This window comes from Ranitomeya imitator, chromosome 1, assembly GCF_032444005.1.
Source record: "Ranitomeya imitator isolate aRanImi1 chromosome 1, aRanImi1.pri, whole genome shotgun sequence".
NCBI lineage: Eukaryota > Metazoa > Chordata > Amphibia > Anura > Dendrobatidae > Ranitomeya > Ranitomeya imitator.
In genome coordinates this window covers 112,006,591-112,032,912 of record NC_091282.1, presented here as the reverse complement: position 1 = coordinate 112,032,912, position 26,322 = coordinate 112,006,591, and the positions used below count along the sequence as shown (strand labels likewise).

The 26,322-nt window shown below is 44.9% G+C and overlaps 1 protein-coding gene across 1 annotated transcript in view; it reads right to left on the bottom strand.

Moving 5' to 3' along the window:
* SERINC5 (serine incorporator 5) overlaps positions 1–26,322 on the bottom strand; it is a 72,337-nt gene that overhangs the window by 27,835 nt on the left and 18,180 nt on the right. The window contains exons 2-4 of the mRNA XM_069749773.1: positions 20,458–20,625; positions 7,367–7,545; positions 4,423–4,505 (exon numbers count right to left, since the gene is read on the bottom strand). Coding sequence (XP_069605874.1) covers positions 4,423–4,505; positions 7,367–7,545; positions 20,458–20,625 — 430 coding nt within the window. The remainder of the gene's footprint in view (positions 1–4,422; positions 4,506–7,366; positions 7,546–20,457; positions 20,626–26,322) is intronic.

The window sequence follows — 26,322 nt, the reverse complement described above, 5'->3', positions numbered from 1 at the left end:
GCAGAAAAAAAAGCTTCTTGCAAAAAGCAGGGTTTGCCAGGCATTTTATGTGCAGATTATGTGTCATTTGTCTACAGTATATAAAGTTAGGTAAAAAGCTGAAAGTGACATGCTGCAGTTTTCCTATTCAGTCAGGAAAATAAAAAACAATCAAATGTTCAATGAGATGTCTGAAAACTCATAGCATTTCCTGGTTCTAAAAAAGCAGCTTATAATTGGTATAAAAACACAGCAAAAACACAGGGTGTAAACTTACCTTTACAGTCCATATGCATGGAAAATGAAGAAATATTGCAAATAGTTTTCATTTAAAATGCTCCTGTGCAGACCGGTGTGTGACTATGCATCCTCTGTGCAGACCGGTGTGTGACTATGCATCCTCTGTGCAGACCGGTGTGTGACTATGCATCCTCTGTGCAGACCGGTGTGTGACTATATATCCTCTGTGCAGACCGGTGTGTGACTATGCATCCTCTGTGCAGACCGGTGTGTGACTATGCATCCTCTGTGCAGACCGGTGTGTGACTATGCATCCTCTGTGCAGACCGGTGTGTGACTATGCATCCTCTGTGCAGACCGGTGTGTGACTATGCATCCTCTGGGCAGACCGGTGTGTGACTATGCATCCTCTGGGCAGACCGGTGTGTGACTATGCATCCTCTGTGCAGATCGGTGTCTGACTATGCATCCACTGTGCAGACCGGTGTGTGACTATGCATCCTCTGTACAGACCGGTGTGTGACTATGCATCCTCTGTACAGACCGGTGTGTGACTATGTATCCTCTGTGCAGACCGGTGTGTGACTATGCATCCTCTGTGCAGACCGGTGTGTGACTATGCATCCTCTGTACAGACCGGTGTGTGACTATGCATCCTCTGTGCAGATCGGTGTCTGACTATGCATCCACTGTGCAGACCGGTGTGTGACTATGCATCCACTGTGCAGACCGGTGTGTGACTATGCATCCACTGTGCAGACCGGTGTGTGACTATGCATCCTCTGTGCAGACCGGTGTGTGACTATGCATCCTCTGTGCAGACCTGTGTGTGACTATGCATCCTCTGTGCAGACCTGTGTGTGACTATGCATCCTCTGTGCAGACCGGTGTGTGACTATGCATCCTCTGTGCAGACCGGTGTGTGACTATGCATCCTCTGTGCAGATCGGTGTCTGACTATGCATCCTCTGTGCAGACCGGTGTGTGACTATGCATCCTCTGTGCAGACCGGTGTGTGACTATGCATCCACTGTGCAGACCGGTGTGTGACTATGCATCCACTGTGCAGACCGGTGTGTGACTATGCATCCTCTGTGCAGACCGGTGTGTGACTATGCATCCACTGTGCAGACCGGTGTGTGACTATGCATCCTCTGTGCAGACCGGTGTGTGACTATGCATCCTCTGTGCAGATCGGTGTCTGACTATGCATCCACTGTGCAGACCGGTGTGTGACTATGCATCCTCTGTACAGACCGGTGTGTGACTATGTATCCTCTGTGCAGACCGGTGTGTGACTATGCATCCTCTGTGCAGACCGGTGTGTGACTATGCATCCTCTGTACAGACCGGTGTGTGACTATGCATCCTCTGTGCAGATCGGTGTCTGACTATGCATCCTCTGTGCAGATCGGTGTGTGACTATGCATCCTCTGTACAGACCGGTGTGTGACTATGCATCCTCTGTGCAGACCGGTGTGTGACTATGCATCCTCTGTGCAGACCTGTGTGTGACTATGCATCCTCTGTGCAGACCGGTGTGTGACTATGCATCCTCTGTGCAGACCTGTGTGTGACTATGCATCCTCTGTGCAGACCTGTGTGTGACTATGCATCCTCTGTGCAGACCGGTGTGTGACTATGCATCCTCTGTGCAGATCGGTGTCTGACTATGCATCCACTGTGCAGACCGGTGTGTGACTATGCATCCACTGTGCAGACCGGTGTGTGACTATGCATCCACTGTGCAGACCGGTGTGTGACTATGCATCCTCTGTGCAGACCGGTGTGTGACTATGCATCCTCTGTGCAGACCTGTGTGTGACTATGCATCCTCTGTGCAGACCTGTGTGTGACTATGCATCCACTGTGCAGACCTGTGTGTGACTATGCATCCTCTGTGCAGACCTGTGTGTGACTATGCATCCTCTGTGCAGACAGGTGTGTGACTATGCATCCTCTGTGCAGACCGGTGTGTGACTATGCATCCTCTGTGCAGACCGGTGTGTGACTATGCATCCTCTGTGCAGACCGGTGTGTGACTATGCATCCTCTGTGCAGATCGGTGTCTGACTATGCATCCTCTGTGCAGACCGGTGTGTGACTATGCATCCTCTGTGCAGACCGGTGTGTGACTATGCATCCACTGTGCAGACCGGTGTGTGACTATGCATCCACTGTGCAGACCGGTGTGTGACTATGCATCCTCTGTGCAGACCGGTGTGTGACTATGCATCCTCTGGGCAGACCGGTGTGTGACTATGCATCCTCTGTACAGACCGGTGTGTGACTATGCATCCTCTGTGCAGACCGGTGTGTGACTATGCATCCTCTGTACAGACCAGTGTGTGACTATGCATCCTCTGTGCAGACCGGTGTGTGACTATGCATCCTCTGTGCAGATCGGTGTCTGACTATGCATCCACTGTGCAGACCGGTGTGTGACTATGCATCCTCTGTGCAGACCGGTGTGTGACTATGCATCCTCTGTACAGACCGGTGTGTGACTATGCATCCTCTGTGCAGACCGGTGTGTGAGTATGCATCCTCTGTGCAGACCGGTGTGTGACTATGCATTCTCTGTGCAGACCGGTGTGTGAGTATGCATCCTCTGTGCAGACCGGTGTGTGACTATGCATCCTCTGTGCAGACCGGTGTGTGACTATGCATCCTCTGTGCAGACCGGTGTGTGACTATGCATCCTCTGTGCAGACCGGTGTGTGACTATGCATCCTCTGTGCAGACCGGTGTGTGACTATGCATCCTCTGTGCAGACCGGTGTGTGACTATGCATCCTCTGTGCAGACCGGTGTGTGACTATGCATCCTCTGTGCAGACCGGTGTGTGACTATGCATCCTATGTGCAGACCGGTGTGTGACTATGCATCCTCTGTGCAGACCGGTGTGTGACTATGCATCCTCTGTGCAGACCGGTGTGTGACTATGCATCCTCTGTGCAGACCGGTGTGTGACTATGCATCCTATGTGCAGACCGGTGTGTGACTATGCATCCTCTGTGCAGACCGGTGTGTGACTATGCATCCTCTGTGCAGACCGGTGTGTGACTATGCATTCTCTGTGCAGACCGGTGTGTGAGTATGCATCCTCTGTGCAGACCGGTGTGTGACTATGCATCCTCTGTGCAGACCGGTGTGTGACTATGCATCCTCTGTGCAGACCGGTGTGTGGCTATGCATCCTCTGTGCAGACAGGTGTGTGACTATGCATCCTCTGTGTAGACCGGTGTGTGACTATGCATCCTCTGTGCAGACCGGTGTGTGACTATGCATCCTCTGTGCAGACAGGTGTGTGACTATGCATCCTCTGTGCAGACCGGTGTGTGGCTATGCATCCTCTGTGCAGACAGGTGTGTGACTATGCATCCTCTGTGTAGACCGGTGTGTGACTATGCATCCTCTGTGCAGACCGGTGTGTGACTATGCATCCTCTGTGCAGACCGGTGTGTGGCTATGCATCCTCTGTGCAGACAGGTGTGTGACTATGCATCCTCTGTGTAGACCGGTGTGTGACTATGCATCCTCTGTGCAGACCGGTGTGTGACTATGCATCCTCTGTGCAGACCGGTGTGTGACTATGCATCCTCTGGGCAGACCAGTGTGTGACTATGCATCCTCTGTGCAGACCGGTGTGTGACTATGCATCCTCTGTGCAGACCAGTGTGTGACTATGCATCCACTGTACAGACCGGTGTGTGACTATGCATCCTCTGTGCAGACCGGTGTGTGACTATGCATCCTCTGTGCAGACCAGTGTGTGACTATGCATCCTCTGTACAGACCGGTGTGTGACTATGCATCCTCTGTGCAGACCAGTGTGTGACTATGCATCCACTGTACAGACCGGTGTGTGACTATGCATCCTCTGTGTAGACCGGTGTGTGACTATGCATCCTCTGTGCAGACCGGTGTGTGACTATGCATCCTCTGTGCAGACCGGTGTGTGACTATGCATCCTCTGTGCAGACCAGTGTGTGACTATGCATCCTCTGTGCAGACCGGTGTGTGACTATGCATCCTCTGTGCAGACCAGTGTGTGACTATGCATCCTCTGTACAGACCGGTGTGTGAATCTGCATCCTCTGTGCAGACCTGTGTGTCTCCATAGTAACAGACTACAAACAACCCTGTGTAGTCTGGTGCAGCGTCTGGGTAAGCAGTGAGTGATCGGATTTAATAAACCTACCATAGAGGAACGTCTCCTGATCAGGAATGAAGAATGCTCCAGAACACATCCCTACTAGCAGCAGAAACTTGATAAGCCAGAAGCTGGGAAAAAAGAAGAAAATGGAAGAGTCAGGATATCACTTAATTTTATAACTTCCGCCTCCGTAAAAAGAAACAACTAAGGTGTCGTTTATGGCAAAAAACGCATCTTGCAAAGTTGTTTGCAGGATGCGTTTTTGCCCCATAGATTAACATTAGCGACGCATTGCGACGCTTTGCCACACGTCGCAACCGTCGTGCGACGGTTGCGCCGTGTTGTGGCGGACAGCCGTGAGCAAAAAACGTTACATGTAACGTTTTTTGCTCCTGACGGACCGCTTTTTCCGACCGCGCATGCGCGGCCGGAACTCCGCCCCCACCTCCCCGCACCTCACAATGGGGCAGCGGATGCGCCGGACAATGCATCCACTGCACCCGTTGTGCGGAGCTAACAATGCTAGCGTCGGAATCTCGGCCCGACGCAATGCGACGGGCCGAATTCCGACGCTAGTGTGAAAGTAGCCTTAGGTGTTTTGTCGGAATAAAACTAACTAAACTGGTACAGAAATCTCCCAGGGCTTATGCCAACAATATCAGGAACAGAAGAACTGGTGTATTAAGCCCACCATCTACTGTGTGGGGGGGTGTTCTAACTTTTCCCAGACAGAAGTTGGGTGTGAGAAGGGTTAACCATGTTGGATTTCAATATGCCCAATCATTTGTTTCCATGGGAGAGAAGCTTATTAACCTTATTAAGATAACATGCATGACCGTGGGTGCAGAGAGTAAAGACCCTGCTCTGCCGTCAGCCATCTGTAGTGTGTGAGCACCTTTACGGTGGGACGGTTATGTCCAGGTGTCTATGGTAAGGTTTTCTGGTGGCATATCGCATGGTGTGCCCCTCTATATCTACCATTTATTAGAAATTCGCTTCACCCCTACGTAAGAATGAAAGCTTATAAAAGCAAGGAACTGCTGACACTTGATACACAGATTGGTTCTCAAATAATATCCTACAACTATATAACCAGCGGAGCTCAGGATACAAAAATACCCAGGTACTAATGTAAGAGTATGTCTGGCACAAGCGTGCTCGTCTTTCCGCGGGTGCATTTTTCGTGTACTTTAAGTGCATAGAACGCTGCGAGCACTAAGTGAGCAGTTCATAAGTAATAATGTGAATTACATCGTTTGTACGATTCTATAGTTAATGACCCATGCATACTTTGTTAACGATGACATAAATGTGTTTTAATGATATTATATAGTGATATTGTAGTGGTATATGATAGCGGTATTATAGTAAGATAAGGACATTAGAAAGTTAGGACTCGAGTGTAGGAATAAGATAAAGTGATAGATATAGTTAGGAGCGGGGAAGTGCAGTGGAGGGCACAACAGGATCAGAAAATAGTTAGGTATAAAAAGGTAATCGTTAATTGAGATAGAAACCGCCCCAGGTTGGGAGGGGCATGGGTAAATATAAGGGAAAGCATTTCCTGGTTTTAGGGGGATTTAGAAATAGTGTTGATGATATCAGATAAGAGTCTGTAGCAGAAGTTTGGGGCCACTGGGCTAAAGAACAAGATATATACAGACAGTGAGCAGCATGAGCAAGTTCCATACACAACCCATGGATAGGGGTGGAATCATTTCCGGAAAAAAAAAACAGCTATTTCCCTACTCCTGTTCAACTCCTTGATTCTTGTGGTTCATGACCACGATTAGGCAATAACCATTCAATTTGGTAGAGGTTTAGCGCTTTCACTTGGGAAGCCAGAACATGGTCTTTACTCTCTGGAACATTATTTTTTTTATCAGCATGCCCATTGTTCAGATGTTTTAATAGCCGCTACCTGTTTAATGGTTTGAAAAGCGGCAATGCCAATGTGAGACAGGCTGTCAGTCATTACATGCCTCACACTGGTAATGCCCCCTTTAAAATAGTCTCTAGAGGCAGACTCTCAGCGAGATCTATGTCTGGCCCATAGAGCTTAACAGCTCATTTACATATTAAAAAATCATGGACTTCTCTGGAATAACACATCGGATCACAGATATCAATGTACCATTTTATTCAGCCTCCTATGCATGCCCGTGCAGATGGCTTAGGAAGGCTGATTCCACTGACAGATTCCCTTTAATATCAAGGAAGGAAGGAATCAAACAGCTGGTACCCCGATAATCAGATGTTACCATCTCCAGTGGCGTCCAGATGTAAATCGTGTAGAGATGACACCGCAGCTCCATACACCGTTTAGTAGCCGCTTCCCAGGTTCTGCAGATCTGTAGCACCATGGAGTGGTCTCTAAACAATGTATGGATCTGCGTGCGGTGATCTGATCTGTACACTGTTTACATCCAATAGCTGAAGGAGATGGCGACAGCTGTTTATGGTGACCCCACTAATCCAATAATGATGACCTATCCTCACTATATCTTTTCAATATCAGTAGTGGACAAACCCTTTAAAAGTTAACATGTCATATTAAAAATGGTGATCTGCAGGCGGGATATTATACAACAGAAGGAGCTGATCAAACTGATGTACATTTTTGTGGGAAAAGCTTCAGTAAAACTTGCATTTTATTCATTGATTCACTGGTGTTTGTATATATGCGAGTCCAGTGGGTGGTCCTACTAGTGAATGACAGTCTTCACTGTATAGCGATGCATGCAGAGAGTGCTGTGAATCACTAGGACCGCCTTCTGGACTCCTGTCCATACAAACAGCAAGGATGTCAATGGAAATGCAAGGTTACCCGAGTCCTTTCCCAACAAACCGGCAAATGATTCTGTTCCTCTTCTTCTCTATACCGTGCTGTCCACAGACTAACCTGCTTGAACAACGTTGACAGGTTCCCCTTAAGTAATGTGCATAATTATAATGATAAATGGTGGAATTACAGGACAATAGTTTTTACCCGTTGTGGAGGTAAGCTCGGCAGCCTCTGCTGTTCTTAATGTTTATTGTAAGGATGAAGAGTAGAAAGAAGAAGCAGGCCATGCCAAAGCAGACTCTGTACACGGCCGAGTACCCAACCAGCTTGTCACATTTCAGTCCAGCCTGCAGATGCTCACAGATGTCTCCATAAAATGGAATCTAGTGCAAATAAAGATATAAAGAGGCAGGTCAGGAATATCTCACATCATGGTCACTCCCACAGTAAGGCTTCACTTGGTATAATAGTCTTCACATACATTGTATACCACAGCCATTAACATTCCACACATTCTTGGCTCTGTGTCTTAATTAAAGTGTAACTGTGGTCTCAGGAGAACATGCATCAGAATGTGTGTCTGCCTCCAGCTCTTCCTCCTCACTTCACCAGGGCGTTATGATCACCAACTGTGATCTCTTAGAATGTCTGTCTCCAGCTCTTCCTCCTCCCTCCACAGAACATTATGATCACCAACTGTCATATCTTAAAATGTGTGTGTCTCCAGCTCTTCCTCCTTCCTCCATAGAACATTATGATCACCAACTATCATCTCTTAGAATGCCTGTGTCTCCAGCTCTTCCTCCTTCCTCCATAGAATGTTATGATCACCAACTATCATCTCCTTGAATGCCTGTGTCTCCAGCTCTGCCTCCTCTCTCCATAGAACATTATGATCACCAACTATCATCTCTTAGAATGCCTGTGTCTCCAGCTCTGCCTCCTCTCTCCATAGAACATTATGATCACCAACTATCATCTCTTAGAATGCCTGTGTCTGTCTCCAGCTCTGCCTCCTCTCTCCATAGAACATTATGATCACCAACTATCATCTCTTAGAATGCCTGTGTCTCCAGCTCTGCATCCTTCCTCCATAGAATGTTATGATCACCAACTATCATCTCCTTGAATGCCTGTGTCTCCAGCTCTGCATCCTCTCTCCATAGAACATTATGATCACCAACTATCATCTCTTAGAATGCCTGTGTCTGCCTCCAGCTCTGCCTCCTCTCTCCATAGAACGTTATGATCACCAACTATCATCTCTTAGAATGCCTGTGTCTCCAGCTCTTCCTCCTTCCCCCATAGAACATTATGATCACCAACTATCATCTCTTAGAATGCCTGTGTCTCCAGCTCTGCATCTTCTCTCCATAGAACGTTATGATCACCAACTATCATCTCCTAGAATGTGTCTCCAGCTCTGCATCCTCTCTCCATAGAACGTTATGATCACCAACTATCATCTCCTAGAATGTGTCTCCAGCTCTGCATCCTCTCTCCATAGAACGTTATGATCACCAACTATCATCTCTTAGAATGCCTGAGTCTGCCTCCAGCTCTGCCTCCTTCCTCCATAGAACGTTATGATCACCAACTATCATCTCTTAGAATGCCTATGTCTGCCTCCAGCTCTTCCTCCTTCCTCCATAGAACGTTATGATCACCAACTATCATCTCTTAGAATGCCTGTGCCTGCCTCCAGCTCTGCCTCCTCTCTCCATAGAACGTTATGATCACCAACTATCATCTCTTAGAATGCCTGTGTCTGCCTCCAGCTCTGCCTCCTCTCTCCATAGAACGTTATGATCACCAACTATCATCTCTTAGAATGCCTGTGTCTGCCTCCAGCTCTGCCTCCTCTCTCCATAGAACGTTATGATCACCAACTATCATCTCTTAGAATGCCTGTGTCTCCAGCTCTTCCTCCTTCCCCCATAGAACATTATGATCACCAACTATCATCTCTTAGAATGCCTGTGTCTGCCTCCAGCTCTGCATCTTCTCTCCATAGAACATTATGATCACCAATTATCATCTCTTACAATTCCTGTGTCTCCAGCTCTGCCTCCTCTCTCCATAGAACGTTATGATCACCAACTATCATCTCTTAGAATGCCTGTGTCTGCCTCCAGCTCTGCATCCTCTCTCCATAGAACGTTATGATCACCAACTATCATCTCTTAGAATGCCTGTGTCTCCCTCCAGCTCTGCATCCTCTCTCCATAGAACGTTATGATCACCAACTATCATCTCTTAGAATGCCTGTGCCTGCCTCCAGCTCTGCCTCCTCTCTCCATAGAACGTTATGATCACCAACTATCATCTCTTAGAATGCCTGTGTCTCCAGCTCTTCCTCCTTCCCCCATAGAACGTTATGATCACCAACTATCATCTCTTAGAATGCCTGTGTCTGCCTCCAGCTCTGCATCTTCTCTCCATAGAACGTTATGATCACCAATTATCATCTCTTCCAATTCCTGTGTCTCCAGCTCTGCCTCCTCTCTCCATAGAACGTTATGATCACCAACTATCATCTCTTAGAATGCCTGTGTCTCCCTCCAGCTCTGCATCCTCTCTCCATAGAACGTTATGATCACCAACTATCATCTCTTAGAATGCCTGTGTCTCCCTCCAGCTCTGCATCCTCTCTCCATAGAACGTTATGATCACCAACTATCATCTCTTAGAATGCCTGTGTCTGCCTCCAGCTCTGCATCCTCTCTCCATAGAACGTTATGATCATCAACTATCATCTCTTAGAATGCCTGTGCCTGCCTCCAGCTCTGCATCCTCTCTACATAGAACGTTATGATCACCAACTATCATCTCTTAGAATGCCTGTGTCTCCCTCCAGCTCTGCATCCTCTCTCCATAGAACGTTATGATCACCAACTATCATCTCTTAGAATGCCTGTGTCTGCCTCCAGCTCTGCATCCTCTCTCCATAGAACGTTATGATCACCAACTATCATCTCTTAGAATGCCTGTGTCTCCCTCCAGCTCTGCATCCTCTCTCCATAGAACGTTATAATCACCAACTATCATCTCTTAGAATGCCTGTGTCTCCCTCCAGCTCTGCATCCTCTCTCCATAGAACGTTATGATCACCAACTATCATCTCTTAGAATGCCTGTGTCTCCCTCCAGCTCTGCATCCTCTCTCCATAGAACGTTATGATCACCAACTATCATCTCTTAGAATGCCTGTGTCTCCCTCCAGCTCTGCATCCTCTCTCCATAGAACGTTATGATCACCAACTATCATCTCTTAGAATGCCTGTGTCTCCCTCCAGCTCTGCATCCTCTCTCCATAGAACGTTATGATCACCAACTATCATCTCTTAGAATGCCTGTGTCTGCCTCCAGCTCTGCATCCTCTCTCCATAGAACGTTATGATCACCAACTATCATCTCTTAGAATGCCTGTGTCTGCCTCCAGCTCTGCATCCTCTCTCCATAGAACGTTATGATCACCAACTATCATCTCTTAGAATGCCTGTGTCTGCCTCCAGCTCTGCATCCTCTCTCCATAGAACGTTATGATCACCAACTATCATCTCTTAGAATGCCTGTGTCTCCCTCCAGCTCTGCATCCTCTCTCCATAGAACGTTATGATCACCAACTATCATCTCTTAGAATGCCTGTGTCTGCCTCCAGCTCTGCATCCTCTCTCCATAGAACGTTATGATCACCAACTATCATCTCTTAGAATGCCTGTGTCTGCCTCCAGCTCTGCATCCTCTCTCCATAGAACGTTATGATCACCAACTATCATCTCTTAGAATGCCTGTGTCTGCCTCCAGCTCTGCATCCTCTCTCCATAGAACGTTATGATCACCAACTATCATCTCTTAGAATGCCTGTGTCTGCCTCCAGCTCTGCATCCTCTCTCCATAGAACGTTATGATCACCAACTATCATCTCTTAGAATGCCTGCGTCTCCCTCCAGCTCTGCATCCTCTCTCCATAGAACGTTATGATCACCAACTATCATCTCTTAGAATGCCTGTGTCTGCCTCCAGCTCTGCATCCTCTCTCCATAGAACGTTATGATCACCAACTATCATCTCTTAGAATGCCTGTGTCTGCCTCCAGCTCTGCATCCTCTCTACATAGAACGTAGTGATCACCAACTATCATCTCCTATCACTATAATGGGAAAGTCTGTGCTCACTGAAAACAGATGATTTTTTTTTACCCGTGATTTGAAATATTTGAGAATGAAAGATCAGTTCAGGAGGAGAAAGCAGCAGATTTATTTGATAAGATATATTACAAAGTTTATTATTTGTGCACGATTGAGTTATAAAAAGAAAAAAATAAACGAAAGCGACAGTTAATCGTTAACTACTTCTGTAAATGACAGCAGAACAGGACCAGTGGGTGAACTAGGTGTAAGGCAATTTAAAAATTAAAATAATAATCATAAAACTATAATAGAACGGTTAGCCCATTATTCAAATATACATAAAAAAAACAAACATATGTTCAAGTGCACCCTCTGCACTCGCAAAAGAAAGAATCTGAACTGGAAATACAACACTACAGGTAAAACTGGTGCAAAGTAATAAGCAGGACCTGCAGAGGACGGGCATGTCAGGGTACGCTTGCTGAATCGCTATTTTATGCACCATATAACATGCATATGGTGAATAAAATAAATCTTTATCCGGTAATGTTCCTTTAAAGACCATTCACTGGATTTTTTTTTTTTTTTTCTTAAACAGAACACCTCCTCAAATAGGCGCTGCTCCACTGGTCCTGGAACAGTTTTTCTTTTGTGACCCTCAAAGTTATGCCCCCTGGAAATACAGATGCAATTTTTCCCATTAACCAACTGGGCGTGTACCACAGAACTTCTCCTTGGACATTTGCGTTATCTCCTTTGACACTGGCCAATCAAAACACGGCTGCATCCACACAGACGTTCTGTTGTACACGCCCAGTTGGCCAATCACTCCCAGGAAGGCGCAATTAGAAGATCTGAGATAGGACAAGCCCATGGGAAGAGATGTCCCGCTCTCGTTCTCTATGGATCAAATGTTCATCCTTCAAACATTGCAACATCAGTAATAATCACATAAAACATCTGAGTAGAATAAATAAATCTGCACCAATACCACTACGGCAGCAGATGGGGGACAGTCAAGGCCGGACAGGTTCCCTTTAAATCGTGAATTTTAAGGATAAGCCAAGGTTTGTGTATATCATGAATTTTAAGACTTGTGAAATGGGAAACCGCCCCCCGGAAGAAGCAGGATGTGAAACGTGCGTCGGGGTGAGGAGGAACAATGAGGTCTTCCCATGGCTGTGCTCCACATCACTATTTAGGTAATAGGTTTCATTTACAAACTCATATTATTCTCACCTTTATCCTACTGAGTAGTTTATATATTTAGTGCACTATAAAACACCATATATTTATTTTTAAGAGGTCACTGATCTGAATTTTAGTTTTTATGCCATCCTATTATTTTAGTGCAACTCTTTCCTTAATACTTATTAAGGCATAGCAGCACAACACAGTGTACCCCCCTGGTTACACATTTTTTATTGTGTACTAATAAATTAATTTTATCATATCATTCTGGTTCTCTTCATTCGGCGCCTTAATACGTTAGTCCGAATTGGTCTTTATTTAATAATTTACTAGAAGCAGAAGCGAGCCTATGTGTGTCTCAATCTCTGTGCAGCAGCGCCCTTCTGCTCCTCCCCTCTCCATAGACTTCTGTGTGCAGCAGCGCGCGTCTGCTCCTCCCCTCTGCATAGACTTCTGTGTGCAGCAGCACGCGTCTGCTCCTCCCCTTTCTGTAGACTTCTATAGGCAGCTGTCGTAATCTGATTTCCCAGAGGCTAAAATTGTCTTCTTGCTGCCTCACTGAATCTGGACTAGAACAATTAATTGAGTGCATGATGTTGGGGAGGTCTGCAGAAAAGAGAATCAGGCATGTTCTGTTGGTAAAGTAATATTCATGCATGCTCAGCAATGGTGTCCATAATACAAGTCCATATAACTGGATTATCCATGTGACTCCCGTTAGAGGAGATTGATTTACACTGAATCTACAACCAGGGGGTGAGAAATTCCTCACCGCACTGTACAAACACGGGCCTAAAGTTCTGCACACTGGATCTGCGCTTGGAATAATCCATGTTATAATAGGAATAGCCTCTGGGTTTATTTCAGGATAATACTCTTTTTGCTTCCAGAACGTTTCTGCTCATGGCTTCTGTCTCAGATTTTCCATCTGCTGCTGCTGTGAGAGGAGACGCTGCGGCTGAGACAAGTATGCCGATTATTGCTTCTAAATGGAGGACCGAGGGAGAATCGGAAATGCTGAGACGCAGACAACTGCAAGGACGTGTAATGCTTTACCCACTGCACCAATATCAAGTAATAGCATAAGTTTACATTACTATTTTGTAGCATTGCCTTTAAAATTGTCTGACTTGGGTCACGCGTTTCAGGTCACCTTCCATCAGCTTCTCACAGTAAGTTTTTTAAATTCTGGCCCATTTCTCTAAATTGTGTAACTCAGGTTTGAAGGCGTCCTCGCTTTTCAATTCTGCCCATAGATTTCCTATAGGACTGAGGTCAGGATTGAACCTATCACCAGTCTGCGGTTGCCCTTTTTATTTAAGAAATCAGTGGCAGCCTCATACTGATTCCAAGTATAATTTATCAAAAGTAGACAGCCAAAACTAATCCTAACTTTATAGCAAAACTTGGGTCCAACCTTCCCGATTGTGGGATACCGGCATGCAAATAGGGATCCGTGACCCTCCACGGCCCCTAGCACTCACTTGCTAAGCACGTGTTATCGAGACATCTTGCGCATTGCACTAATCTGCAACCATTACACCTTTTTAAGAGCTCTTACTGATTGGCAACCGCTCCAATGATGTCAACGTTCAGTAAAGGATGTGACAGCCCTGGGTTAGTGCAAAGGGCCGGATCTCACATTGCATAGAATAAAGTGCCTAGTGCTTAAAGTTCTTTCCATTCCCTATAAGACCTATGCAAATCAACTTTATCATACCATCAGTCATGTGTCACCATATGCCCCTTGACAAGCATTTCGCATCCTGCTTCATCAGAAGGGATGAAAGAATGCGAAACGCGCGTCAGGGGCATATGGTGACACATGACTGAGTGACGATAGGATAAAGTTGTTTTGCATAGGTCTTATATTTGAATAAAAGGGACCTTGTATTCCTTTGGGGTTTCTTTAGGGCGTGCAATGTCACGACCTGGATGAGGTTTGCTAGAAATTTGGGTCCTTTAGGGACACTTTTGATAAGTTATAATTAGAAAATCAGTCTGTGGATGCCCACTGATTGGGGTCAGTCTATGGCTTCCCAAACATACTTCCAAAGTCATGGAAAAATGGCTTAAAGAGTTCTTATCACCACTGCCTATTTAGAAGACGCTTTCGCACCCAAGCCCTGACTTCCCGGCTGATGTCTTGAGATGCGGCTTCAATATCTCCACATAGTTTTCCTTCCCCATAATCAGGGCTGTGGAGTCGGAGAGACAAACCTCCGACTCCTCAATTTCCATGACACCGTCTCTGACTCAGACTTCACAGCCATGACAGGGCTGTGGAGTTGGTAAGCCAAACTTCTGACTCCACAGCCCTGCCATAATGCCATGGTCTCTCCTGCAGCAAAGCCATCGCACAACAGTATACTACTTGTTTAGTATTTGCAGTAAACTTTTCTGCTGCATAAACTGGAGAATTGGCAGAAAACACACAGCGCAAGATACCTGCATTTTTTTACGCTTACGTTTTTTTTCCTTCAGTGTAAGCAAACAGCAGCACACAGTCAGATATGGGACACATAGTTAAAATCTGTGCTTTAACCCCTACTCCATGCTGTTCTCAGATTACGTAACAAAAACCTGCTGACAGATTCCGTTTAATTCCAGAAATCTCATTCACTTTTCTGGTAGTGTAAAATGCTGCGTTTTTCTGTGCCAATAACGCAAGATGTGAACAAGCCCAAATACTCCCCTTCATTACTTCCATCACTACCTGCGTCTTTGTACCAAGCTCTGTATGCAGAGGTGGCCGGTAACTTAGGAAAAGAGCAGTAAACTAACATTAAAAAATCTCTTCAATCTTGAGCTCGGAGAGGATTTTTAAAAAGGGATAAATGGCAAAGTTGATTGTTTTTACAAGCTCTGCAATTTTAAAAAGCACTCCTCCAAAAGAAATCCAAAAAAGAAAGGACCCCTATATTATTGCATAGAATAAATCCCTTCTGATGAAGCAGGATGCAAAACGCGCGTCGAGGGGCATACGGTGGCACGTGACAGACGGTATGATAAAGTTGATTTGAATAGATCTTATAGGGTATGGAAAGAACTTTATGCACTAGGCACTTTATTCTATGCAAAAATATATATATATATTTTTTATAAGGGATCTACATTCTTTAGTGATGTACTGATGTTTCTCAGATGAGCTGTACATAAATTTCCCTTATTATTTTGTTTTTGTGCTGAAACTACTGATGGGCAATGTGTAACTGAATGCTATGAATTATATAATGTATTTCTATTTATCTACTATATAATTGTCTAAGGGTCACTTCCATCTGTCTGTCTGTCTGTCTTTCTGTCTGTCTGACTCGGATATTCATTGGTCGCGGCCTCTGTCTGTCCTGGAAATCCAAGTCGCTGGCAAAACAGCCACGACCAATCAGCGACGGGCACAGTCCGGAAGAATATGGCCGCTCCTTACTACCCGCAGTCAGTGGCCGACGCCCGCATACTCCCCTCCACTCACACAGGGTTAATGCCGGCGGTAACAGACCGCGTTATGACGCTGGTAACGTGCTCCGTTACCGCCGCTATTAACCCTGTGTGTCCCCAACCTTTTACTATTGATGCTGCGTATGCGGCATCAATAGTAAAAATATGTAATGTTAAAAATAATAAAAAACAAAAAACCTGATATACTCACCCTCCGTTGTCCGCTGAGCCGCTCGCGCCTGCCGCCATCTTCTGCTCCCAGCGATGCATTGCGAAATTACCCAGAAGACTTAGCGGTCTCGCGAGACCGCTGAGTCATCTGGGTAATTTCGCAATGCATCCTGGGAACGGAAGATGGCGGCAGCTGCGTGCCTATCGCCGGAGCACCGCTGGATCCCAGGAGGTGAATATATAACTATTTTTTATTTTAATTATTTTTTTTAACAGGGATATGTGCCCACACTGCTAAATACTGGGTGGGCAGTGTTACATACCGCGTGGCTCTGTGCTGTATAGTTCATAGGCAGTGTTATATACTCCGTGGGCTGTGCTATATACTACGTGACTGGGCAGTATACTACGTGACTGTGCTGTATACTATGTGGCTGGGCAATATACTACGTGGCTGGGCAATATACTACGTGGCTGGGCAATATACTACGTGACTGGGCAATATACTACGTGACTGGGCAATATACTACGTGACTGTGCTGTATACTACGTCACTGTGCAATATACTACGTGGCTGGGCAATATACTACGTGGCTGGGCAATATACTATGTGACTGTGCTGTATACTACGTGGCTGGGCAATATACTACGTGGCTGGGCAATATACTACGTGACTGGGCAATATACTACGTGACTGGGCAATATACTAAGTGACTGGGCAATACTGTCATGGCCAAAAGTATTCACACCCCTGCAATTCTGTCAGATAATACTCAGTTTCTTCCTGAAAATGATTGCAATCACAAATTCTTTGGTATTATTATCTTTATTTAATTTGTCTTAAATGAAAAAACACAAAAGAGAATGAAGCAAAAAGCAAAACATTGATCATTTCACGCAAAACTCCAAAAATGGGCCAGACAAAAGTATTGGCACCCTCAGCCTAATACTTGGTTGCACAACCTTTAGCCAAAATAACTGCGACCAACCGATTCCGGTAACCATCAATGAGTTTCTTACAATGCTCTGCTGGAATTTTAGACCATTCTTTTTTGGCAAACTGCTCCAGGTCCCTGATATTTGAAGGGTGCCTTCTCCAAACTGCCATTTTAGATCTCTCCACAGGTGTTCTATGGGATTCAGGTCTGGACTCATTGCTGGCCACCTTATTGCTTTCTCTCAAACCATTTTCTAGTGCTTTTTGAAGTGTGTTTTGGGTCATTGTCCTGCTGGAAGACCCATGACCTCTGAGGGAGACCCAGCTTTCTCACACTGGGCCCTACATTATGCTGCAAAATTTGTTGGTAGTCTTCCGACTTCATTATGTCATGCACACGGTCAAGCAGTCCAGTGCCAGAGGCAGCAAAGCAACCCCAAAACATCAGGGAACCTCCGCCATGTTTGACTGTAGGGACCGTGTTCTTTTCTTTGAATGCCTCTTTTTTTCTCCTGTAAACTCTAAGTTGATGCCTTTGCCCAAAAAGTTCTACTTTTGTCTCATCTGACCAGAGAACATTCTTCCAAAACGTTTTAGGCTTTTTCAAGTAACTTTTGGCAAACTCCAGCCTGGCTTTTTTATGTCTCGGGGTAAGAAGTGGGGTCTTCCTGGGTCTCCTACCATACAGTCACTTTTCATTCAGATGCCGACGGATAGTACGGGTTGACACTGTTGTACCCTCGGACTGCAGGGCAGCTTGAACTTGTTTAGATGTTAGTCGAGGTTCTTTATCCAACATCCGCACAATCTTGCGTTGAAATCTCTTGTCAATTTTTCTTTTCCGTCCACATCTAAGGAGGTTAGCCACAGTGCCATGGGCTTTAAACCTCTTGATGACACTGCGCACGGTAGACACAGGAACATTCAGGTCTTTGGAGATGGACTTGTGGCCTTCAGATTGCTCATGCTTTCTCACAATTTGGTTTCTCAAGTCCTCAGACAGTTCTTTGGTCTTCTTTCTTTTCTCCATGCTCAATGTGGTACACACAAGGACACAGGTCAGAGGTTGAGTCAACTTTAATCCATGTCAACTGGCTGCAAGTGTGATTTAGTTATTGTCACAGGTAAGTTACAGGTGCTGTTAATTACACAAATTAGAGAAGCATCACATGATTTTTCGAACAGTGCCAATACTTTTGTCCACCCCCTTTTTTATGTTTGGCGTGGAATTATATCCAATTTGGCTTTAGGACAATTCTTTTTGTGTTTTTTAATTTAAGACAAATTAAATGAAGATGATAATACCAAATAATTTGTGTTTGCAATCATTTTCAGTAAGAAAATGAGTATTATCTGACAGAATTGCAGGGGTGTCAATACTTTTGGCCATGACTGTATACTACGTGACTGGGCAATATACTACGTGACTAGGCAATATACTACGTAGCTGGGCAATATACTACGTGGCTGTGCAATATACTACGTGGCTGTGCAATATACTACATGACTGGACAATATAATACGTGACTGGACAATATACTACGTGGGCTGTGCAATATACTACGTGGACATGCATATTCTAGAATACCCGATGCGTTAGAATAGGGCCACCATCTAGTTTAATAATATTTGCCCTACAAACCCTTTTGCACTAACGCTTTAATGTTGATGTGGTACATAATCAGTCATTTCTATTATATTTATAGTATAATTATTTATTTTTTCATACTTATTCATATTGGCTTATTTATTTATTTTTTATTGGTCCTTGCACCACAACCATACAATCACTGCACACCAATACTGCTATAGTACACATTTTCAGTATTGATGTTCTTTATATACCCAGATTCCTGTCTTTTAGTCATCTAATAGTTTTGATTATGAATCGACCCTGGCTCATGTGTTATCATCATTGATTTTTCATGTCTACTCACCATTTATGTTTTTCAATGTTTCCCTTTCATTTTTGTTTCTGTTAATCAATAAAGATTACCTGTGTTTATATGTCAGTATAAGGGGTCTTTTCTTCTTTATTTTTTCCTTTTAACTTAAATAGAACCTGTATACCCAGTGTAAATAATGCTGTTCTCCAGTTTTTTTCTTCTCTGTTTCCAAGATATGACCTGCTCTACCCTTTATGTAAATCTAGTCCTTTTAACCAAGTGGGTGTGACCCTCACCTGTCCTCTGTAGCCATCTTCTTGCGGGCCACACCCACTTGACTAAGACGACATGATTTATATACAGGGAAGAGAAGAAGGAACAGAAGAAAACCATCTACGGATTCAGGAGGACAGCAGCATTTACACCAGGTAAAAATAAATACAATCCCGTTTTGCGGGGGGTTTGGACAAAAGCCCCGGCAGAGACGGGAAGAATGCAGTGTGAATGGGGACTAAGGCCTCATTCCGATGTCTATTTTTTGCAATTTTCTTTTGTATAGAAGAAGCAAATGGACCTTTGCCTTTTCATAAGTGGGCGGATCCGACTTACATACATTTTTAATGATCTTATTTATTTTTACGGATGAGTATGTCATCGTTTCTTAGTAGGACACTGTTTACTTTTACACTTTCGTCAGCCATTGCTGAGGCTTTGCTCAATTTCACACCTTGGTCAGCCAATTATTACTTTGTACATATCGCTCATTTAATTTAACTGGTCTAATCCAAACAACAACAAAAAAAACAAGCTGGGTGCATGAGATTTCTGAAATCTTTACTGTCACTGGAAAACGTAGCTGAAAATTTGCATAAAAAAACGACTAGTGTGAACATAGCCTTTGGTGGACATTTTATAAGCAAATCCGTAGAACGCCAGGAGGCACCATAACAAGCATGTAACAGAAACATGTACACACACCAGCATCTTTCCCATCCAATTGCAATCTAAAACTGTTTTTATTTTGCCTGATCGATCGGAGTACATTAATGATCGCACTGCATTATTGTAGTCGTAATATGTTAAATGGAAACTATCACCAGGTTTTTGCTATGTAATCTAAGAGCAGCATGATGTAGGGGCAGAGACCTTGACTCCAGTGATGTGTGACTGACTGGGCTGCTTGCTTTCATTTTGATACAATCACTGCTTTCTCTGCTCCAGATCTAGCAGTTCTCTGAATGCTGAGCTCAGTATATCCCTGCCCACACCAATTGGCAGCTTTCTGTGTACACTGTGCATAGGCAGAAAGCCTAGTCCTGAAGTCATAATCTCCTGCTGAGAAAACACAGATTTTATTGAAACAGCAACTCTCAGCCTAGTAAGTGACACATTGTTGAAATTAGGGACTCTTCATTATGCTGCTTTCAGATTATAAAGCAAAAACCTGTTGATGGATTCCCTTTAAGGACATCAATGTAAAATTGTAGAATGGCTGCTGGGTTTTCATATTCTAGTTTCCTTCCCTTCATGGATAACTTACATGGTCTTCCATTAGTTTGGCCACACTCGTGGACATCATGACAGCGCAGAGTATGGTGACCAGAATGAAGAAAAAGGCATACATAATGCGGGTGCTGGTGGACTGCTTGATCTTCGGGCAGCACGTACAGCACAGGGCGCAGGCCGCAGCCCCGCAGCAGCAGGCCACCTGCAAAAGAAGACAGAAAAAAAAGATATTAAATTCAATCAATCTCTACACTAACACATAAAATAAAGAATATGCTGTTTATGGCAGACTTTAGGTTGCTGCATGCAGTTCTGCTGAGAGGTGGAAAACGTGGACTTCTGACCTTCCTCCCATTCTCCATCTTGTACCCAAATGTGTACATGGGGTTTACATGTTAATATTTGGGACCATGAGCCAATATGACCGGCATTACAGCGTATACACATACTGTATACATAGCGTGCATGGCATTCATTGCTTTATTTTGGAGAGGTTATCCATTTGTGATGATTGGGGGCCCAAGAAGTTCAGCCCAGTTCACTTTAATGGTGAGTGGTGGTCCCAGACGCGGTCACACTAGTGAAGTGTTTGCGCTGCTCCATGATGGGTCACATCCCCAAAGATCATCCAAAAAATCTTTTAAAAACCCCCTTAGTAGAAAAATGACAAAAATAAAATCCAAACACATAAGAAGTGACATTACAAGTTTTTTTTTATCATCACATGATCTGTACAGGTGCAGCTTTTCTATGCGTGTATCCACCTGCCAGGATAAGTATAGTTATCAGTGCGAGCACAAATGAGCCAAAATGACATAATAACAATAATTATAGCCATAATTCATCCCATCAGTAGAGTTACCAGATCATCTGCTATGAAATGTGAATGGAAATCTAAACGAACTCCCATATTGTTACGAGCACTTTATCTGCCCATATAAAATGGCCCTTGGACCTCCCTGGACAGCCCCTTTTAAATGAAGCAGTCCCCTTGTAAAATAAAAATAACATACTTGGCTCCCGGACTCTCAATTTCCAGTGATGTCGGCACCAGGTCTCCCAAAGCTCAAGTGACCCCCTGCACGCAATAATCGGCCGCTATTGGGCTGCTGCGCTTTGACTTCTCTAGGACAAATGTCAGACAAGCAAAAGAGGGAGCGCAGCAGCCCAATAACAGCCGCTGAGTGACTGTAGGGCTACACAAACCGCAGAAAATCCAGTGTCTGCATCGCTGGAATGGAGCTGGTGCGCGAGATGAGCACATTAATTTCTCCCATGTTGGCACAACAGTGAAATTAAACACTTGCTGTGACTCCACAGCAATTACAGATGACCTCTGGAGGTCCCATCACCCTGCGACAGCAAACACTACAGCTCATTTATATTTGGATTGTGTTAGTGGTCTCTCCTCATTTTTTAATACAAAGCAAACTAAAGGAAACTTGTTTTTTTCTGGATCTTTAAAACTTGTATTCTTCAATATCCAGTACCTCGCCTTGTTAAACTCTTGTACATCCCTAGCTAAGGATCCATCCTCACTAAGCTCCAGTAACCTCCACCAATCCCACTACTAAGCTCCAGTAACTCCCCACCCGCTAAATCACAGTTACTCCCCACACTATTAAGCTCCAGTAACTTCACACCGGAAAAACTTCAGTAACTCCCCCAGCTAAGCTTCAGTAACTCCCCCACTACTAAGCTCCAGTAACTCCCCCAGCTAAGCTCCAGTACCTCATACCACTTCTCAGCTCCAGTACCTCCACCAGCAAAGCTTCAGTAACCTCCCCCACTACTAACTTCTAGTAGCTCCCCCAGCTAAGCTCCAGTACCTCCCGCACTACTAAGCTCCAGTAACTCTCTCCACTACCTCACCTGGCTAAGCATCTGTAACTCCCCCCACTACTAAGCTCCAGTACCTCCCCCCACTACTAAGCTCCAGTACCTCCCCCCACTACTAAGCTCCAGTAACTCCCCCCACTACTAAGCTTCAGTACCTCCCCCCACTACTAAGCTCCAGTACCTCCCCCCCACTACTAAGCTCCAGTAACTCCCTGCACTACTAAGCTTCAGTACCTCCCCCCACTACTAAGCTTCAGTACTTCCTCCCACTACTAAGCTCCAGTAACTCCCCCCACTACTAAGCTCCAGTAACTCCCCCCACTACTAAGCTCCAGTACCTCCCGCACTACTAAGCTCCAGTAACTCTCTCCACTACCTCACCTGGCTAAGCATCTGTAACTCCCCCCACTACTAAGCTCCAGTACCTCCCCCCACTACTAAGCTCCAGTACCTCCCCCCACTACTAAGCTCCAGTAACTCCCCCCACTACTAAGCTTCAGTACCTCCCCCCACTACTAAGCTTCAGTACTTCCTCCCACTACTAAGCTCCAGTAACTCCCCCCACTACTAAGCTCCAGTAACTCCCCCCACTACTAAGCTCCAGTAACTCCCCCCACTACTAAGATTCAGTAACTCCCCCCACTACTAAGCTCCAGTAGAATTGGAGAATGGAGAATTTCTTCATACATAACCATACAATCTGCTCAGCTCCTCTGGCTCTATAACATGTTGTCTCCAGAAAAGACTCAATTTTTTTGGCATGACAGGTTCCCTTTAAAGGGCTAGTCCAAGATAATGCACACAGGCAGCAATACATACATATATAAAAAAAATAATATATTGTTAATGTTTTTACTCTGAACGTATACCACAGAAGCCACTGATTGGCTGCAGACACCACATGGGGCATACGGGCTGAGATGCCTGCAGCCATTGTGAACAGAAGACGGACAGGGAAGATCAGGGACGCTCATGTGCTGGAGTAAAAGCGTGAGCATATAGTATTTAATTATTGTGTATGTATTGTTGCCTGTGTTTAACTAATGCATAATGTACAATTAATGGCAATTGGGGCAAGTCAGCGAGAAAGGAATAGAATATTATGGGAAGCCCCTTTAAGGCATTGTCATTCACAGTTACGTGGTCGTGTAGATAAAACAGAAGGTGACTGCGCACCTTATAAGTTTTTATACATGGAAGATTATACAGATTAAAGTCTTTATAGTCATTTCCGTAATTGACAAAGTCTCTTTCAGTTGTGGGAAGGGCCAGGTCCCAAGTGGCGGAGGATCCACAAGCCCAGGAATGTACAGGACACTACGGGTGTTTATCTTCACTATATAAGCAGCACAGTCTCGTCAGATCCCATTCCGGAGAGTCCAGAAGCAAACATGGTCACAGACGACTACAGAGCGCACCGTGTCTGCCATGCACACGACACACGGACATCTCCCATCATACAGGTTTCTACACTTTAAAGTTTCCAGCACCTCGTTGACTCTGTGCAAAGAAATATCTATTCTGATGAAATGAGGGAAACCGTGTATATTCAATGACGGCCTGTGATACAGTGCGTCGTACACGCTACCGTTCATCAAATATACAGACAAAGTCACTGGCAGACACAGACAGCAAAGGGCCCCTGTGCAAGAACAATATATGGGCCCTCTGCAGACCGAGAGCTCCTAAAAATGCAGAATTGTAACTGGTATAAATGGGCCCCTTCTTTCTTGGGCCCCTATGTGGCTGCCCATGTTGCACCAATGCTATGTTTGCCCCTGGGCGAAGTGTAGTCAAGAGAATCTCGGGGGAAAAAAGACTAATGCGCACATGGTCTTATGGTCACAATTTAAACCACCGCCCTCCATTATGCCCATAGGTGATGATCGCATATCCATGGGGTAACAAAGCTTTTGGGCCCCAACAAAAAATCTCCAACAGGACCCCAAATTATCACAGGCCTTTAATCGTATTTGGTTTTCTCATATGTACAAAACTGTCCTTTTAGACCCACCTAAGCTCCAGGACCTGGGCATCATTGCAGCCCCTGATCCGATTTTGCTACACCCCTGTGGCCACTTTCTACTGTGCAAATTGTAAGTACAAGATATATTTCATGATAAAAGGACAAATGAGCGTACATAAGATTTTATCACAGACACATATGTGACAGAAAGGGCACTGCAACATTGCCGGATATCGGCCACACCAACATAAACATTTCTCACAACTTTCTTATAGAAAGTAAAAATGAGGATGTAAAATATACCACCGCCATTTACTGTCATGGAGTGCTAGCCCACGTTCACACGTGTTTGTTCATACGTGTTCACACGTATTTGGTAAGTATTTTACCTCAGTATTTGTCAAAACCAGGAGAGGAAAACAGAAACACCTCACCACTTCTGTACTTATCACCAACTCCTGGTTTTGGCTTACAAATACTGAGGTAAAAACTGACCAAATATTGACCGAGTGAACAGCCGAGTCGTGCCCAGACAGTGCCGGAAGCTGTTCATATATGGTGCATACAAGCAGCGCCCAGACTGTTATACAGTGGCCATATGAAACTAAAAAGTACCCAGTCAGTACCATACTGTGCCCGCATGGTGCCATACTCATCCAATATAGTCTTATAATGTCCACAGTGTCACTCTGTGATGAAGTAGTGCCAAACAGAGCCTACAGAGAGCCATACTTTGCTAAGGGAGGGTCAATGTCTGCTCAGTACTGGACATCACATTAAAACCGTTCTGGCACAGTGTTTCCATCCAAATCACAGGGCTCCTCACATTTTGCTCTGTATTTAGTGCCCTAATAGCAGGCCTAGCGAAGAGCACACCAGTAATAAGCTAAATGTGGAGACAAGATGACAGCCGGGTGGTTTTTCATCTGTAGCCAACATGCGTCTTCTATTTCTTCATTTATTTCTTCTTTTCTAAAAAAGGAATGTAAACGGCGAGTACAGAAGGTCTATGGTAAGGGACACAGCTCGACGTGAAGAAGCTCAGTCAGGGGGGCTATCATCATGGAGACCACAATTAAAGGCCTCTAAGGGACAACAAGACCCTTTGGTTTTGTGAACCCTACATTACAATCACCGTGTATCCCTAGGAATGACAACAATCCACACACCACAAATACACCATTCCTTTCTGAGCAGAACTGACCACTGGATCCACAGCAGATGCTTCCTGTGTTCTCCATGATGGTGGAGCGAATGGACACAATGATCACACATGTCCACCTTTTATTATTACCGTTCTGTATCCTGCAGGTTCTGTGTCTAAACACAGAAATTGCGCAACAAAATCAATAATTATCCCAGAAACTCATCTCTTAACCTTCTCCTTGATGCAATTTTGTATTTAATATTACAATTAAAATGAAAAATATATAAAGGGTATGTGCACACGTAGATGGAACTTCTGCGGATTTTTCCGCACCTGTTTTGAGAAATCCGCAGGTAAAAAGCACTGCGTTTTACCAGCGGATTTCATGCGGATTCCACCTGCTGTTTTCCACCTGCGGATTCCTATTATGGAGCAGGTGTAAACCGCTGTGGAATCCGCACAAAGAATGAACATGCTGCGGAATAAACAACACAGAGTTTCTGCACGTTTTTTTCCGCAGCATGTGCACTGCGGATTTTGTTTTCCATAGGTTTACATGGTACTGTAAATTCATGGAAAACCGCTGCGAATCCACAGCATCAAAACCGCTGCCAATCCGCAGCAAATTCCGCAACGTGTGTGCACATACCCAAAATCCTTTCTCTATATCTCAGGAATTTAGCCATGTCGCCTCCTCCTGTACTTTATCCTCACTGTCATGTGTGTGGCTGTATGACAACCAGCTGCAGCAGAAACCTCCCCCCTCTACTCTGCCTGAAGACTTCCATTGTCTAATGAGATGAACCTTTCACCAACCACAAGCTGAAGATGGAACGGATTTATTTCACTTATTTTATATGCCATTTATTAAGCAGACATCATCACTGTCCCCATTGGGGCTCACAATGTAAATTTCCTTAGTATGTCTTTGGAGTGTGGGAGGAAAC